We start from the raw sequence: 19,289 nt of genomic DNA, 5'->3' as shown, positions 1-19,289 counted from the left end.
TCTAAAAACGTTTATGGACAGTTTTTATGCAACACAGAAAGGTCTGATTCACTGATAGCGCCTAACCTCCCGCCAGAGAGTAACTAAATTTCACAGGGCACCATAGCAAAACCTTGATGGGGTCCCCCAGCGGCTGCTCTCTGTGACACTTGGCAATGTAAATTGGGACAATAGAACAATTGATCCTGACTTTGTAAAATGCAGTTTCATTCTGAAAGTGCAGTTGCTCCAGAGATTTTTAAATGAGGTAAACCTTCACAATACAAAAAATACCTAATCACATGCAGGGGAAATAAAAAAAAAAACAGCATTTTTGCTTGCACATGATTGGATGATGGAAGTCAACAGAGCTTTTTCTAATTGACCAAACTCTGGAGAAACTGTACTTGCAGAATGCAACTGCACTTTGCAAAGTGCACAGTCTATTTGCTATTAGTAAATCAACCCCAGTATGTCTAATTCAGGGGCAGGCAAACTGCTAGCTAAGATGGCCAGAAGCTCTAAAGGCAATAAATCTACACACAAACTGGGGGAATGCAAAGGAGGTCAGTGGCTAGTAACAACCTAACTACAAAGCATGATCCTCCTGCTTATCTGACATCAGCTCTGCTGGAATTGAGACATAAAAAAACCTCACTAGTAGGGCCCTTTCCCACCCTCAGGTCTGTGTGGGCTGCAACGGCTACAATTATTTCACTGCCTCACACCTTGCTTAAAATCTTCTGTGAAGATTGTGCTTAGAGAATATATAGTTTAAAAAGACAGTACTAATAATATTTGCTTTTTTAAAATACGTGTAATTTTCACATTAGAACATAAAGGGTCTAATTATAATTGCCTCAAGATCTGCTTTAGGATCGAAAAGATTGTTATGGGAGTTAGATAAAGGTAATGAAAGTAATATCGTATAACCTTTGCATAAGTCCGCCTCACTGTACAATATTTGTTTTGCAGCTTGTGTTCTACATTCAGGACAGTGATGATGTATATGGGTTAATTCAATTTCATGCTATGGAAAAGCAGAAAATTGTGAGCATGCGGCAAGGGCGATATCTGACCTTGAGTTTTGTGAGGCAAGGTGGAACCAAAGGAGATGTGAAATTGATTTATTCCACAATGTATATCCCAGCTGGTCCACTGGATCCTGAGAGAGCCAAAGAAGGAGTTCTTAATGTGTCATTGAAAAATAGTGTTACTTTTCTGGAAAATAATTCACTTATTACTGTAAATCTGTCCATAAGGAATGACGCCTTTCTTCAAAATGGAGCTCATTTTTATATACAGGTACAGTGTGATTATACAATTTTATCTTTCTCTGTAATTGTAAACTTGCTACATGCTTGTGAATCTGAAATAGGAACCCCAAAGTTAGCTACATCTTCATTTTTTGCATTTAACTTAGGGGCAGCACAGTGGTGTAGTGGTTAGCACACTCACCTAGCGGTAAAAAGGGTCACTGGTTAAAATCCCAACCATGACACTACCTGCCTGGAGTTTGCATGCTCTCCCTGTGTCTGTGTGAGTTTCCTCCAGGCACTCTAGTTTCCTCCTACACCCCAAAGACATGCTGAAAGGTTAATTGTCTTCTGTCCAATACTGGTCCTAGTATATGAATGTGAGTTGGGGATAAGCAACTGCAACAGGTGGTTGGGTTTACCACATATTGTCCCATTTGGGGTAATAAAACATTTGCAGAGCTGGCTAAATTGCAGCAGGCACCCAGATGGCATGCTGTAGGGGTAGCCCATTTAGATTACATTTTTCAAGATGGGAGACTGTTACCATTCCCTGAGCTACAGCGTAGGTTACTTTGCCCTCTACCATGCTTTTTTATTATATGCAGTTGCATCATACAGTCCGATTCCAGGGTAATGTGGGTGGCTGGGTACAATCCCCTACCCCTATTTTTCATCTGCTTCAATCTATTACAGAGACTAAAGGATTTATTTCCTAATGTTACCATATGTCATTAACAGAGTTCTTGAAGGCCCACCCTACTAAGGTGATGGCTCTGTGGGAGAAAGACCTGGGGTGATTGACAGGTGATTGTGAATCCTACATGTCATTCAGTTGTGAACAGGATAAAATCCCGACCTGATACTGATGCAAACCTGACCTGATCCTAATCAAAAACTGAACTGAAAAGCTAAACAACTACTTTGTCAATTTGCTGTGAAAACAGAGTTTCAATTTGCACTGCACATGTGTGAACCCAGCTTTAAGCTGATCCACAAGTAATACAAAAATGTACAAGAACCAACCAACAATAAACACAAAGCGGTTTGTCTGAAACAAAATGCTTTTACAGAAAGTCTTCCGCTTCTGAAAAGGAAACACATTTGCTGAAGAAAAAGCAGGTTGGCATCTTTTGGGTATTTCTTAATGTGTGATTCTTCTGGTAGGTGGCTGGCTGCATTCCCAGAAAGGACTTACTTTAACTTGTACAGAGAAAAGTGACCCTTTACTTATATTAGAAGTCTTTTTTATCTACCAGCCCGCCCTTGCCTGGACAAATGAGCCAAAAGATCAATGTACAGGAGAAAAAACAGGCAAAGTGTTCACAAGCAAACCCAGACTTTTGTTGTATTACACAGCTTAGTACAAGAGATTTTGAAAAACGTCCAATATAGTGTACACTGCAGACAAAGAACAACATAGAATGAGCCACTGTTCATTCCAAGGATGTGTTACGTAATATCCAAAATACTCAATTGAAGGTAAAATCCTTGAAATGCGTTAAATTATGAGTGGATCATCTTAATTATAATATGCTAAACCTGCACGGTTTTAAAAAATACACCAAGCAATCTTCTGTTAAGTGAGCCATTTTACTTTTACATTTTTTTCCTTCACCTGGTTTAAGAATGTTACAGAGTGCAGTGACTGACTCTTCTGGGGTTGATTTATTAAAGGCAAATAGACTGTTCACTTTGCAAGGGAATTTTCCCCAGAGCTATGTAAAACTTTACTTACTTTTATCATCTATTCATTTGCAAGCAATTTTTTTATTTTTTTTCCCTTGCACCTGATAAGATTTCTTTGCAAAGTGAAATGTCACCACATTCATCATCTCTTGCACGGTGCAACGTCTCTTGCAAAGTGAACAGCCTGTTTTCCTTTAGTAAAGCAACCACAGAGAGGGAAATTTCTGTTGCACAGGCATACCCCACTTTTTAAGTACGCAATGGGGTTTATTTACTAAAGCTGGAAAGTGTGAAATCGGGCTTACTTCTGCAAAGAAACTAATGAGCTTCCAGGTTTTATTACCAAAGTGTAATTGAACAATCTGGGGTTAGAAGCTCATTGGTTTCTGTGCAGAAGTGAGCCTGATTTTGCACTTTCCAGCTTTAGTAAATAAACCCCATTGTGTACTTAAAAGTGGGGTATGCCTGTATATGGACTCACACTTTAAGCTTAATTGTGTTGTACTGTAAATACCTATGCAGTCTTTATAAAGAGGTAACACTTCATTTGCAGGAAACAAATGTGACCTGTTTCTGTAGATTTTAATGCACAGCTGTTATTTGCTGCATTTATTCGATCTTAATTCGAGTTGGGCTGAACATCCCTCCTTGGTTCTGTTCTCACCAGCAAACCCTATTTTAATAAAACCTTTAATAAAAAGTGTAGCAGTGAGCACTATGAAATTTTCTGTTTTATTTTGCGCTTTAACCCCTTCCCACTACCTGTACATTAGAATTGGGCCAAACAACCCCTGGTTCCGTTCAGTCCAGAACTCTCGAACATCTCTAAAGTTCAGACCCAAACTCCAAACCCTATTAAAGTCTATGGGACCCGAACTTGAAAAATCTAAAGTCCCCATTTTGGAGGCTTTTATGCAAGTTATTGGCCATGAAAAGGGGTATTGGGGCCCAGCTACTGCCCTGGGAGACATGTATCAATGTCAATATTTTTTTTTAAAAAGATCATTTTTACAGAAGAAGTGATTTTAATGATGCTTAAAGTGAAACAATAAAAATGAAACATTCCTTTAAATACAGTGCCTGGAGAGGGGAGGTCCCCTTAGTCTACCTGTAAAGTTGTGCATCTTTACCGTGTATTCCACCTGCTGCAGCAAAACTGACATTTATAAAGAAAACAAATTAGATTTAACATTTTCTATTGGTATTATATTGCTGGCAATTTTTATAAACGGCATGAGGGTCCCCCCCAAAATCCATACTAGACCCTTATCCGAGCAGGCCTTAACATGGAGGGGACAAGGGCCTCTTCCTGACAACCCTGGGCTGCTATTGTGGGAGTTGGCAGGTAGGGGGCTTATCAGAATCTGGAAGCCTCCTTTAACAAGCCCCCCCATGTTGAAGGCATGTGGTCTAGTATATTTTAGGAGGGGGGCTCTTGCCCCTCCTTTCCTAGCCTGCCAAGCTGCATGCTCAGATAAGGGTCTGGTATGGATTTTAGGGGCCCTACACCATTTTAAAAACAAAATTGGCATGGGGTTCCCCTTAAAATCCAGCTTTTTTTAATATCTTTTTTATTGTCGGTAATGTTTTTTTTTTCCATTCAGCTGTCAGAGGGTAAGCCCGTTGACAGCAGATGACTCTTCCTGGCCCTCTTCTTAACAACCAGATATTCACGGTGCCCTGATTGGGAATGTACTATGCAGCACCCCACAATTTGGGGTGTTCGCCGAATGGCCGAACAGGTGGTGTTCGGGCCAAACTTTTGCTTGGGTTGAACTGTTGCCCAAATTCTAATCATAATGGACTAAAGAATAAATACAATATAAAATGTTCCATGTTTCACCATGTACAGTAATGTTTTTTTTTTTGTACACACCAAATTAATAGTCAGGCTCCAATCTGAGTGCGTGGAAGGAAGTCCCAGAGTTTACTAATTATTTGACCCTTGAAACCTTTCAACATGTCGTGTCTACTGCCAGCAGCCATGAACTTCTCTAACCAGCAATATAAGGATCTAAAAATATAAATAACTGACTTGCAAAGAAGACTATAAAAAGATCTCAATGCCTTCTGCTTGCAAATTTCACAAAAAAAACAAAAAAGTCTAAAATGTCATTAGGAAATGACAGCCAGTGGTAAATAGATAAAGTCCAGACAAGATTTCAAAGAGCAAGAGCAATCTCAGAACTTCTCATAAAATGGTCAGGTTTGCAAAGCAAAACCAATATATAGTTACCAAGGATTTAAAGAAAGGTAAAAGTATCTTAGAATATTGGTGCACTGGTCAACTGTGCAGCGTTACTTTCACAAATATAGTTATGGAGAAGTTATCATTAGCAAACTTTACATGATGTCTGAAGAATGCAATACAATACTTACATAAGTGAGTAGCATTCTGCAACCAAGTGCTGTCCTCTTACAAAACTAAAATTTGGCTATAATCGTCAAAAATACTTTTGGTAACAAAAAAAAGTAGACACATTAATATATAAGATCACCTTGCTTGGGGATTACATTTTTTTTCTTCTGAAATTATGTACAGTATCAGCCACAGAATGCACTTTGTAGCAAAAAGAATGAATTTTACCAATTATACCAAAAAATTATGGAAGCTAATATCCCACAGTGCATTTAGAATTCATTTAACAGCATAAAGATTTTATACAAGACATACAAGATGCTCATATGTAGGCAGGTTGAAAGTGTGTATAACATGTCGTGTCTGGCTGTAGACATGTCGTGTCTACAGCCAGCAGCCAGCCCAGGCTGGGGAAGGGGTTAATTATTTGTAGCCCAGTTCCTGGGCTTTTGCTCCTAGTCAGCCCACCTAGGCTATAAAAAGGGGGACAGCTAGGGTCCGGAGAGTCTAGGAGCTACAGCCTGTGAGTGCAGTCAAGGCGCTGGTGAAGAAACCAGGAAGTGTGAAGGACATCCAAGTCATGAACAAGGCTTTAATGGACTCTCATCTTACGGAAGTATGCTTGGGACACTATTCTAATTAGGATCAGGGAAAGGATGTTGTTCAAATTGAACTGTATGTCACATCATTCATTAAAGTTACATTAGGTGATATGGTCTATAGTTATTCAAACTGGTGCATGTTGATACTGGCATATCTAAAGGGCTTGGGTCTGTAAATGCACTGCGGGATATGAAGTTAGACTGTTACAAAAAGTATTCATTCGAAAATACAGAGAAGACATATGTAGTTGCTATGGGTAACCAAGTGAGGAAACAAGCTGCAAGCAACCAATCATTAAACGTGGTACCTTGCAAGGTGACAGATCCCTGGTAGCGAAGGGGTCAATGTTCCTGGTCCCTCCTTAGCAGTTGGTATCCAATAGCAACCGGATCTAAACCCATATTACAGAGATCTATCAACTGACCATGAGGTACTGGAAGGGAAGAGTTAATCAAGAGCATGCATGAGGACTATGTGCTCGGGAGGACCCCATTGTGTTACTGAAAGTGAGGCAGCAGAGGTACACTGGACTGGTAGACTGTGGGACTGGGCGCTAGCACGTTCCTCCTAATGCAAACATTGCACAAGTGCACAAGTTGCAGCGTGTAGTGACATGGGACAAGTCATGTTTCAGAGCAACTCTGCACTTTATTACTGCACACAGTGCATCTCCAAGTCAGGGAACTCCTTTATTGTTAGATTGTTCACATAACTGCAGTCTCTGCCTGGTCCCCAGCATTGATGGGCGCGCTCGGCATGAAAGGTACCCATGTTTGCATGGGCCCAGATGACCCTGTTGCATATATGCAAACAAAACCTGAGAATATTTCTAAGCTAGAATTATACGCCAAGGAAAAGTAGGACAATTTGCTAAAACAAGACTTGAAAGACTGGTTAAGATAACTTTTTGGGAGACTGTGATCTCTACCAAAGGAGTTGTTACAAGGTCCTTCTTGCAGAGTACCAAACATTTTTGCCTATGCTACATTTCATGTTTATTTTTAGTGCTTCTGTTAAATTTACTAAATATTGCCTTTAAAATGCTATCCAAAATTCTTTTTGTATTTACGTTCCTGACTATTTGGGATGTTGGCATTCACTGGTTGGGTAAAAATACTTGGGGTGTATATTATAAATTTACTAAATAATAATTGTGTATAAAAATGTCAAATAACGTGTTGTGTTTGAACGTGTGTTAATGTCTTTTACTAAGAAAAGGTTGAGGTTAAACATGCCACTTCTATCCTTAAAGCAGCCTTTTTCAACCAGGGTGCCCAGGTATCTTGGGGTGCCTAGAGGTTTCTTTAGGGGTGCCTTGCCAAAATGCCTAAAAATTGATCAAAAATTATATACAAGCCAGCAGGTGGATCAAGCCTGCCTTTTAGTTACACAAAGCCATGGGTTTTCATTATGCACATTACGACTTTCTAGACACTGGCATCCTAACAACCAATGACATCATCAGTTGATAAGGAGGGTGTATGTTGCCTCCATAGCATCCATGTTTGACCCTCCTGTGCCTCTCTTCCTCAGCACTGGGGTGACATTAGCTGACTGATGTAGAGAAATTGAGGGAGAAGAGAAACATTGGAATACTAGTCGGTAGCAGTGTGCAAAAGTGTATTTGCTTTGGAAGTATAAATCACCTCTAACATTGGGTGCCCTGTGTGTGAATGTTGCTGCATTGTATAAAGCTATTAGAATAGTTTGTTTTTTTCATTTTAGAATGGGGTGCTTTGAGACTGCCTGTAATTTTAAAGGGTGCCTTGACTGAAAAAAAAAAAGGTGGAGAAACACTGCCTTAAAATGTATTTAAAGGTGCAACAAAAAATGGCATTTGTACTTTTCACTTGATGATTATTACATTTTCTAATACACACTTTTTCATATTTCAGCTTGAGTCCTGCGAGTTACTGAGACCCATCACCTTAGTGCCACCCATAAGTCCCAGACTCGGTCCTCTCCAGAATGTGACATTGAAGGTTACTTCAGATATTGCTAATGGAGAAATTGGTTTCATGACTAATCGGCCAATCGTTGTGTCAGAACCTGAGAATGTTTCTTCTGAAGTGGTAAGCAAATATTCACATGTATGTTTGAGGATGAAAACCTAGTATGCAGATTTTTCTGTGAACCATACGCATACGCAAATGTTGCCCCACTGCTTGCACAGTTGTAAGGGCAAAAAGCATGTCCAACCTTTGAACCTCTGAAGTGCGTTTTTAAAAATAAACATACCCAACCTATCTACTTTTTGATACAAGCAAAACTCGCCATCTCTTTAAACATTAAATCCCCAAGAAATCTGCTTGCTTAAAATTAATATATTGTGTTTTTTTTTATCTTCTTTAATATGTACAGAACTTCAAAATATTTCATATTTGCTATTTCTTGACAGCAGGTGGAGCCCTCGGACTATTTATACATGTTTACCAAGCTAACCTACACTGCCTTGCTGAAATAAGCCATTTTACTTTAACTGAATAGCTAAAGCACAAATCACAGAGTATAAAAAGCAATAGCTATTCAATTAAATATAAACAGCTTCAAAGATTGTGCTCTTTCTTTACATAACCCAAAAGTCTATGCAAAACAGTGTCAACAAATACTTATTTGTAAAGAAAAAAAAAACTATAAATAATACACTAAAAATATATAAAATATAGTAGTTTAGCAATATTTACATTTTTAACAAAACTGTAACGGGATATCCTCCCCTCCTTGATACCTAGGAAGTACTGAATAATTCCACCAGTACTGATTGTAGTGGCTGGAGGTATATGGGGGGTTAAAGCGTTTTGTCCTGTAGAAGTCAAGAAGAATGAATAACATTTTAGATGCTTTCTAAAAAGAATATTATACAGTGGTAACAATATACAACATGTTAAAATTTACATTGATCAGCCAGAGAAACTCCAAAACTGAAGCTTTTGTTGGATGTTCCTGGTCTTCTGTGGTCAGAACCTACCAAAAGTGGTCTAAGGAAGAAAGGAAAAGAATGACAGGGTAATGGGCGGCCAAGGCTCATTGATGCACATGGGGAGCAAAGGCTGGCCCGTATAGTATGAACCAATATAAGAGCAACTGTAGCTCAAATTGCTGAAAAAAGTTAATGCTGGTTCTTATAGAAAGGTATCAGAACACACAATGCATAGCAATTTGTTGCATATGGGGCTGTATAGCCACAGACTGGTCAGTGTGCCCATGCTTTTTAGTGTTCACAGCCTACAAAAATGCCTACAATGGACAGGTGAGCATCATAGCTGGACCACAGAGCAATGGAAGGAAGTGGCCTGGTCTGATTCTTTTATACCATGTATATAGCCGGGTGCGTGTGCGTCGCTTACCTGGGGAAGAGATGGCACCAGGATACAGTACAAGAAGAAAGCAAGTAGGCAGAAGCAATGTGATGCTTTGGGCAATTCCAAAGTCAAACCCATGGAAGCCCCATCTCGCAACTTACTGGACTTAAGGAATCTGCTACTGACGGCATGGTGCCAGATACCACAGCATACAGTATCTTCAGAGGTCTATTGGCATCCATGCTGCAATGAGTCTGGGTTGTTTTGGTAAAAGACAGCTCTCCGCAGTATTAAGTGGGTGGTCATGTTATGGTGGGTGGTCATAGTGTTATGGCTGATTAGTGTATGTAAAGCTAAAATGTTCTAGATAGAGAGTGGAGATGAGATTCACCCTTCATATTCGTCCTGGTGACCATCATCACCAAACAGGTACAGGAAATACAAACTTTCACAGTTTTCACCAGACAGAAATAGAGGGGAAATATTCCAGTTGGGACACCTGTTCCAATGACAACCATCTCTTCTAAAAGTGGGAAAATCTTTTCAACAGAACACAGATAGCATAAAAGAGAGCTTAACCATTCTTTGCTGTAGCTAAAGCTAAAACAAACACTGGCTTTAAATACAATTTAATACTTTAATATGTGTTCTTCCATTTTCCTTTTCAGTCCTTATTACTTATGTATCCATGTACCTTTCAGGTGTCGATAGCTCTTCATCGTGATGGAACAGGAGAAGATGCAGTTGTCTACTGGAGTCTGAAGCCCTCTGGCCCCAATGCAAATGACATCACGTTTGGTGACTTAAGTCCTTTCAATGGTTCTGTGATCTTCCTTTCTGGACAAAGTGACACAGTAATAAATATCACAATTAAAGCTGATGACATACCTGAACTTAATGAAACTGTCATCATATCTTTGGACAGGTATGTTTTTTATTAACTTTATTACAATTAGTAAGTGTCATCTACACATAGGGCCAAACATGCATTAGGTATAGAAATTTATTAGTGTTAATCAGTGTTAATTTAGTCGACGAAGATATTTTCATTGACAAAATTAACACTATTTTAGTTTACTAAAATATGACCAACTAAAACAATTTAGATCACTAACAAATGCAAAATTGCATTTTAGTCAAAAGACTATGACTAAAACTTAATCAAAATTTTAAGTCAAACTTAACACTGCACTACCACATACGAATAAGTAGGGGGCATCTACTAAGCGTCTGAACAAAAAAAAAAATGAACAAAAAAGCTTTTCTTCTTTTTTTCTTAACATTTAATGTTGGTAATGTATTCAGGTAATATGTGCAATGGCATGATGGCCAATAGAGTTTACAGTTTTTTGTGTTTTTAAAAATTTTAAAGTTGCACTTCTATTTGTCAAAAAGCAATATTTTTGTTTGTTTATGAAACTTGGTTTTATTTACAGTAGGTGACCGCGATATTGTCTGGCTCCTGCGAGCCCCATCGCGGGAGCCAGTGCCGAGCTGTCTCGTTCATCGAAAATGGAAAAACATGTTTTTCTCCTTTCCCAATGAGCGATAAGCATTGCTGACATTGAGGCCGGGTTCACACTGGTGCGACACGACACTCGTCCTACTTTAGATCCGACTTTGCCCTGCCTTGAAGCCGGCATACGTCCGACTTTCAATGAACGGGGATCCGACTTGGATCCCCGCAAATACCAGGCACTGTGTTTGGTATGAATCATGAGGGTGAACTCCACGCCAAATTTTAAACAAAAAACCGGCATGGGTTCCCCTACAAGAGCATACCAGGCCCTTAGGCTGAAAAAACGGCATGGAGGTCCTCCCAAGGGTCCATACCAGACCCTTATCCAAGCACGTTGCCCGGTCGGTCAGGAAAAGGGGTGGGGACAAGCAAGGGGCCCCCCCGATCCGTACCAGGCTGCATGCCCTCAACATGGGGAGTGGGTGCTTTGGGGAGGGGGGGTTGCGGGCCCCCCCACCCCAAAACACCTTGTCCCCATGTTAATGAGGACAAGGGCCTCTTCCCGACAACCCTGGCCATTGGTTGTCGCGGTCTGCGGAGGCCAGGGGGCTTATAGGAATCTGGGAGCCCCTTTAATTAGGGGGCCCCCAGATCCCACCCCCACCCTATGTGAATGAGTATGGGGTACATCGTATCCCTACCCATTCACCTGGGGGAAAAGTGTCAATAAAAAAACACACTAGACAGGTTTTTAAAGTAATTTATTAGGCAGCTCCAGGGGTCTCTTCCGACTTTGGGGGTCTCTTCCGACTCCTCCACTCTCCCCAGCCTCTTCCCCTGTTCTCCAGCCTCTTCTCCTGGTCTCCGGTTCTTCTCCCGCTCTCCGGTACTTCTGTCGGGCCCCTCTGCTATCTTTTGGCATTTTGCTAGCATTAGGCCGGTCTTCTCCGTTGTCTTATTCCCTGTTTTCTTCTTCCGTTGTTGGCACGATGCTCGCTCCCGCTGTAATGTCATGTGCGCTGTGCGCAATGACTTATATAGGCATGGGGTGTGATCACCGGGTGATGTCACCCGATGGCCCCGCTCCATATGACATCACAGTCCCGGGGGCCCCATGCCTATATATGTTGTTGTGCACCACGCACATTGCATTACAGCGGGAGAGAGCGTCATGTCAACATCAGAAGAAGAGAAAAGGGAAGACGACGACGGAGAAGACCGGGCCAACGCTAGCAAAACAGCAGCAAAAGAGCAGAAGATAGCAGAAGATCCCGGCAGAAGAACCGGAGACCGGGAAAAACTTTAAAAACCTGTCTAGTGTGTTTTTTATTGACTAATTTTTTCCCCCAGGTTACTGGGTAGGGGTACGGTGTACCCTATACACATTCACATAGGGTGGGGGGCTGGGATCTGGGCTCCCAGATTCTGATAAACCCCCTGCCAGCAGACCCTGACAACCAACGGCCAGGGTTAATGGGAAGAAGCCCTTGTCCTCATCAACCCCCTCCCCCAAAGCACCCACCTCCCATGTTGAGGGCATGCGGCCTGTTACAGTTCAGGGGGCGCTCGCTTGTCCCCAACCCCTTTCCTGACTGGTCGGGCGGCGTGCTCGGATAAGGGCCTGGTATGGATTTTAAAATCTATACCAGACCTAAGGGCCTGGAATGCTCTTGGAGGGGAACCCATGACGGTTTTTTATTAGAGAGGGGACATTGTCACTTCTTTCTCGCACTCGCTGCAATAGGAAAATGTTTTTCCTATTGCAGCAAGCGGGAGATGTACCGTATCCTGTTGCCGAGAACCAGCGGGATCGCTCTGGAAACATATTCTCGCGGGCAGGTACTGTATAAAGACGTTATATATCACAACAGCTAAATCTGTATCTGCAGTGCATGTTCAAACCTTAACACCATAAATAATAATATGTTATTATATTTTTACTCCAGGAGTATACAATGAGTTTGGCAATTCTAGAGAAATGCTTAAATAATGCATTACAATTTAACTAAACCCAAATAAACAATTGAGATGAATAAAATACAACTAAAGCTAAAATGGCATTTTGATAAAAAGACTAAGGTTAACCACTTGCCGCCCGCCCTATAGGCAATTGACGGCGGCAAAGTGGTTTCATAATCCTGACCGGACGTCATATGACGTGATCAGGATTATGAGCCGCTGCGCTCCCCCGGGGGCGCGCATCGCGGCGATCGTTGTTGCGGGGTGTCAGTCTGACACCCGGCAACTACGATCTCGGTAAAGAGTCTCCGATGGAGACTCTTTACCATGTGATCAGCCGTGTCCAATCACGGCTGATCACAGTGTAAATGGGAAGAGCCGGACGCGAGTAGACGCGAGTAGAGGAGAGCCGATCGGCTGCTCCTCTGACAGGGGGGGTCTGTGCTGATCGATTATCAGCACAGCCCCCCCGAGGATGCCCACACTGGACCACCAGGGACGCTACCAGACCACCAGGGAAAAGGTAATAAAGGTCATAATCCTCCCTAGACCACCAGGGATGCCAGTCAGCACAATGGGTGCCAATCAGTGCCCATAATGGGCATCACTGATTGGCATGCATTATTGTTTGGCACTGATTGGCATCCATTACTATAGTATAACACCGATGCTGCCTATGAGTGCCCACCTGTGCTGCCTATGAGTGCCCACCTGTGCTGCCTATGAGTGCCCACCTGTGCCGCCTATGAGTGCCCACCTGTGCCGCCTATGAGTGCCCACCTGTGCCGCCTATCCATGCCCACCTGTGCCGCCTATCCATGCCCACCTGTGCCGCCTATCCGTGCCGCCCATCCGTGCCGCCCATCCGTGCCAGCTATCAGTGCCAATTTGTGCCACCTATCAGTGTCCGTCCGTGTCGCCCATCCGTGTCGCCCATCCGTGTCGCCCATCAGTGCCGCCTATCAGTGCCACTTCATTGGTGCCACATTGGTGCCCATCAGTGCCGCCTTATCAGTGCCCATCAGTGTAGCCCCATCAGTGCCCATCAGTGAAGGAGAAAACGTACTTATTTACAAAGTTTTGAAACTGAAACAAAAAAAAAAACATTTTTTTTTTCAAAATTTTCGGTATTTTTTTATTTGTAGCGCAAAAAATAAAAACCGTAGAGGTGATCAAATACCGCCAAAAGAAAGCTCTATTTGTGGGAAAAAAATGATAAAAATTTCATTTGGGTACAGTGTAGCATGACCGCGCAATTGTCATTCAAAGTGCGACAGCGCTGAAAGCTCAAAATTGGTCTGGGCAGGAAGGTGTTTAAGTGCCTGGTATTGAAGTGGTTAAAACTGAATCAAAATGTGATGTAAAAATGTACACTGGTGTTAACCAAAATATAGAAACTGCTAGTAGTACATGTATTCCTACTAAATGGTACACAGCAAGGACTTTGTATCCAAAAGGAGGACTACCTGCTCCCTTGACTGATTATTACATTATTACAATGTGGAATGAGATCAGGTGCAGAAATTTAAAAAGAGATATTATCAGAAATAGGAAAAAACGTAGCTTGTTTATAAAGACAAGTGGTACTCCAACTTGACAAAGGTCTTGTTGATAATCAGGGCAGGACTTAGGGTGCTGGGGGCCCCTGGGCTTGAGTCGCTTTCGGGCCCTACCTTCTATATTAATTTGTCGCCATCTGGTGCCGTAACAATATAATCCATCCAATCGTTATTTGAAGTGCCAAGCTACTTTTAAAAGGTGACTGGTACCATAGACAGTGTTAAATGCTAAACAAAGTAATAATATATTACTGATTGAAGCTTGAAAAGTTTTTTTCCAATAAATAAATAATGATTAAAAAAGTTCAAAGTGATCAAGTATTTATTGCAATGCACAAATATCTTGGTCAGAATGAGAACACTTATTTACCTGGAAAACATATTGAAAAACAATCAACTACCTTGTAAGGTTGCAATCATAACAAATCAATTGCAAGAATATAACAAAATAACTCATTGAACAAAGTAGTGCAAGATAAATTGTACATTCTACTCCTACAATACCACATGTGTGGGACTTTTCCACAGCCTGGCCTCTTAGAGAGGCCCAATATGCAGGGAGCGCCGTCACGTGTTCTAGGAGCATAAATTACACATCTAACTTCTTGACTACCTATTACACTTTTGAAGGCCCAGGAGCACCAGGACTATGATACGTGGCACTGATGTGGCACTGATGACACGTGGCACTGATGACAGATGGCACTAATATGTGGCACTGCTGACAGATTGCACTAATACGTGGCACTGATGACACGTGACACTGATAACAGATGGCACATGGCACTAGGGACAGGTGGCACTGAGGACAGATGGCACTGGGGACAGGTGGCACTGATGACACGTGACACTGATGACAGATGGCACTTATACGTGGCACTGGGGACAGGTGGCACTGGGGACAGATGGCACTGATGACAGATGGCACTTATATGTGGCACTGGGGACAGGTGGCATTGGGGACAGATGGCACTGATGACAGATGGCACTGATGAAAGATTGCACCTTTTTACGTGGCACTGGGGACAGATGGCACGGGGATAGGTGGCACTTATACATGGCAGTGGCACTGGGGACAGGTGGCACTGGGGACAGATGGCACTGATGACAGATGGCACTTATACGTGGCACTGATGACAGATGGCACTTATACGTGGCACTGGGGACAGATGGCACTGGGGACAGGTGGCACTTATACATGGCAGTGGCACTGGGGACAGGTGGCACTGGGGACAGATGGCACTTATACGTGGCACTGGGGACAGGTGGCACTTATACATGGCAGTGGCACTGGGGACAGGTGGCACTGGGGACAGGTGGCACTGATGACAGATGGCACTTATACGTGGCACTGGGGACAGGTGGCACTGATGACAGATGGCACTTATACATGGCACTGGGGACAGGTGGCACTTACTTATACATGGCAGTGGCACTGGGGACAGATGGCACTGGGGACAGATGGCACTTATACGTGGCACTGGGGACAGATGGCACTGGGGACAGGTGGCACTTATACGTGGCAGTGGCACTGGGGACAGGTGGCACTGATGACAGATGGCACTTATACGTGGCACTGGGGACAGGTGGCACTGGGGACAGGTGGCACTTATACATGGCAGTGGCACTGGGGACAGGTGGCACTGATGACAGATGGCACTTATACGTGGCACTGGGGACAGGTGGCACTGATGGCAGATGGCACTTATACGTGGCACTGGGGACAGGTGACACTGATGACAGATGGCACTGAGTACAGATGGCACTTATACGTGGCACTGGGGACAGATGGCACTGGGGACAGGTGGCACTGGGGACAGGTGGCACTGGGGACAGATGGCACTGGGGACAGGTGGCACTGGGGACAGAGCGATGGCACTGGGGACAGGTGGCACTGGGGACAGGTGGCACTGGGGACAGATGGCACTGGGGACAGCACTTTACATTGTTTTTTTTATTTTTTTACTCACAGTGACAGGCTGCACATCGCTCTCCCTCCTCACAGGCTGTCTCTGTGAGGGGGAGAGCCGGCGATGAGAGATGATCTCTTGATATCATCTCTCATTGGACAGATTAGTGCTAAATGGCCGCTGTGATTGGCCATTTAGCATGATCTGTGATTGGCTGTGTCCAAGGGACACTGCCGACACAGAACTTCCCCGATGCGCGCCTGCGTCACGCATCAGGGGAAGTAAACAAAGACGTCCTCCCAGCAACTGCCGTCCGCGCTGTAGCCTGCTATAGCGCGGACGCCTAGTGCAAAATATGGGCTCGCGGGGCCCCCTATTGGACGGGGCCCATGGGCTTGAGCCCCGTCAAGCCCTATTGAAAGTCCGGCCCTGTTGATAATACATGTCCATCCAAAATGTGTGAAACACTGCTAACAGACTGTCCCTGTCTGAGAAAAAATTATTTGAAAATTAAGAATGTTCCATAATGTATAACTGTTTCAGTATTTGCACTTATAAAAACACAATGAGGGGAATTCATCAAACCCGGGGCAGCCAGAATCTGAAGCAGATGTGCATGACAACCAATAAGCTTCTATCTTTCATTTTCAAAGCTTAACTGAACAAGCTGAAGATAGAAGCTGGTTGGTCGCCACACACAACTGCTCAAAACTCTGTCTGCTCCAGTCTTGATTTCTTTCCCCCAGTGTGATGAGTGAGCTTGAGCCTGGGTTCATACCAGTGTGAATTGGATGCGGATTTCCTCACATCCAATTCGCATAGCAGGAGATTGTGGCCTACTCTCTATGGAGCCGGTTCACACATCTCTGCATCACCTCCAGTGCAAATTGCACAGGAGCCCTGTGCATCTTTTGGTCCATTTCAGGTCTGAATTCAGCCTAAAATTTGGCTGAAATCGAACCTAAAACGGTGAATGGAGATGCACCGGACTCCTGCTGTGAGCGGGAGCATGCTGCAGCCCTGAACCCAGCCTAAATCTTCTAACTCACATGTTTTTAAAGGGTGGAGAGTATATATTACACAAAATTCAGAAGTCTAACTGTAAAATCTAGGAACTAGCAAGTAATTATGGGGCAACAAAGATTTATTTCAAATAGGGATGAGCCCGGTGTAAGGTCGACTTGAACAATATGTGTTCGTCTGTTCGCCGAACAGTCAACATTATGTGGTGTTTGCAGCAAATTCGAAAGCCACGGAACACCGTTAACGTCAATGGGTCACTTACATGAAAAACCAAAAGTGCTAATTTTAAAGGCTTATATGAAAGTTATTGTCATAAAAAGTGTTTGGATGCCTGTAAAGTGGCTAATTTTTCCCGTGTTTAGAACAGTACCACAGCAAAATGACATTTCTAAAGGAAAAAAAGTAATTTAAAACTGCTTGCGGCTGTAATTAATTGTCGGGTATCGGCAATATAGATAAAACTCATTAAAAAAAATGGCATGGCCTCCTCAGTCCATTACCAGGCCCTTTGGTGTAAAATGGTGTAGAGGTCCTCCCAAAATCCATACCAGACCCTTATCCAAGCACGCAACCTGGCAGGCCGCAGGAAAAGAGGGTGGACGAAAGCAGCCCTCTCTCCTGAACCATACCAGGCCACATGCCCTCAACATGGGGAGGATGCTTTGGAGTAGTCCCCCAAAGCACCTTGTCCCCATGTTGATGGGGACAAGGGCTTCATCCCCACAACCCTTGCCCGGTGGTTGTGGGGGTCTGCGGGTGGGGGGCTTATTGGAATCTGGAAGCCCCCTTTAACAAGGGGACTACTAGATGCCGCCCCCCCCCCCATGTGAATTGGTAACGGGTACATTGTACCCCTGCCAATTCATAAAAAACTGTCAAAAATAGTAAAAATTACAAGAGACACGTTGGGAGAAGTCCTTTATTAAAAAATCTAAAAATAAAAATGTCCCGCGATGTAAATCCATCTCATGCCACCTGATGGACCAAAAAAAAAAAAACGGCCCTTTAAAAACTTTTTTTTGCATTAATACATGTCCCCTTACCGGGACCCGTGTCCCCAAACACTTTTTTATGACAATAACTTGCATATAAGCTTTTAAAATGAGCACTTTTGATTTTTCATGTTCGTGTGCCATAGACTTTAATGGTGTTCGCGTGTTCGGCCAAATGTTTGCAAGTTTCTACAAAAATAGAAAAGGGATCACAAAAGCTAGGAAATCACCACACTCTAAAACGTAATGGATGAGATTTACTAAAGCTAGTGCAAACAGAATCTGCTGCAGCTCTGCATAGTAACCAATCAGCTTCTAGATTTTATTGGTAAATCTTACTTGAACAATCTGAAGTTAATTGGTTACTATGCGCAGCTGCACCAGATTCTGTGTACACCAGTTTTATAAAATCTCCCCCATTGGCTACCTGACATGTGACCAAATAACACTTATAACCTACTGATCTGCCTCTGCATATAACTAATGATCTATGTTTATGTGGAAACAGAAATTGCAACGTCTATACGTGAATGCCAACATTTTTTAAACAAAATATGATATAAGTTTATGAGAATCCTTGTGGAGTCATAAACTGGTTAGCTGCACATTTATTTAATGATGTAAATGTACTGCAGCTCTAAGGATCAGTGAGTGAAGCACAAATCAAGGAAAGTAATTAATAACAGAAATAATGCGCTAAAATCAACCTTCCAATATTACATACATTTATACACATTCCAATGGTATAAAAACAATAGGTGTAAAATATAAAATTGCAGCTGTGAAAGTCCAATATGTGAACAATTAGTCACCACCACCAGTTAGTGGGTGTACTACTCACCTAATGGTTAATTAGTTGATTGCCAAGAGAGGAAAAAACACACACATCTATCTTGATTGAGAGAAAGATCCCTGGAATGTTATCCAGATAGACGCTCACATCAGAGATTGATAGTCTCCTCAAAAGTCACTTAAACATTTCAGCCATTTCAATTCTGCATGGCACTGGATTTAAAGGATAGGATGACTTCTGGAGGACTGTTGTTCCTTCACTTGTTTCCAACTTTTCAGATCTGGCATATAGTTTCAATAATGACTTTTCCAAATATACCTGTATACCTTATTACTTAGCTTGTGGAATAAGATGACCTGTTGATCATGTCTTTGTCTCAGTTGTATTTACTGGCCTTTTAGTGATG

The 19,289-nt window shown here is 42.7% G+C and overlaps 1 protein-coding gene across 2 annotated transcripts in view; it reads left to right on the top strand.

Moving 5' to 3' along the window:
* Nucleotides 1-19,289, top strand: part of ADGRV1 (adhesion G protein-coupled receptor V1) — a 710,193-nt gene that overhangs the window by 88,923 nt on the left and 601,981 nt on the right. For both annotated transcript variants that reach the window (XM_077462401.1, XM_077462400.1), the window contains exons 9-11: nucleotides 955-1,284; nucleotides 7,782-7,958; nucleotides 9,890-10,113. In XM_077462401.1, the coding sequence (XP_077318527.1) occupies nucleotides 955-1,284; nucleotides 7,782-7,958; nucleotides 9,890-10,113 (731 nt within the window). The remainder of the gene's footprint in view (nucleotides 1-954; nucleotides 1,285-7,781; nucleotides 7,959-9,889; nucleotides 10,114-19,289) is intronic.

This window comes from Lithobates pipiens, unplaced genomic scaffold, assembly GCF_037356315.1.
Source record: "Lithobates pipiens isolate NorthernLeopardFrog02 unplaced genomic scaffold, aLitPip1_a1.2 Scaffold_3, whole genome shotgun sequence".
NCBI lineage: Eukaryota > Metazoa > Chordata > Amphibia > Anura > Ranidae > Lithobates > Lithobates pipiens.
This window is presented reverse-complemented; position numbering and strand designations above follow the sequence as displayed.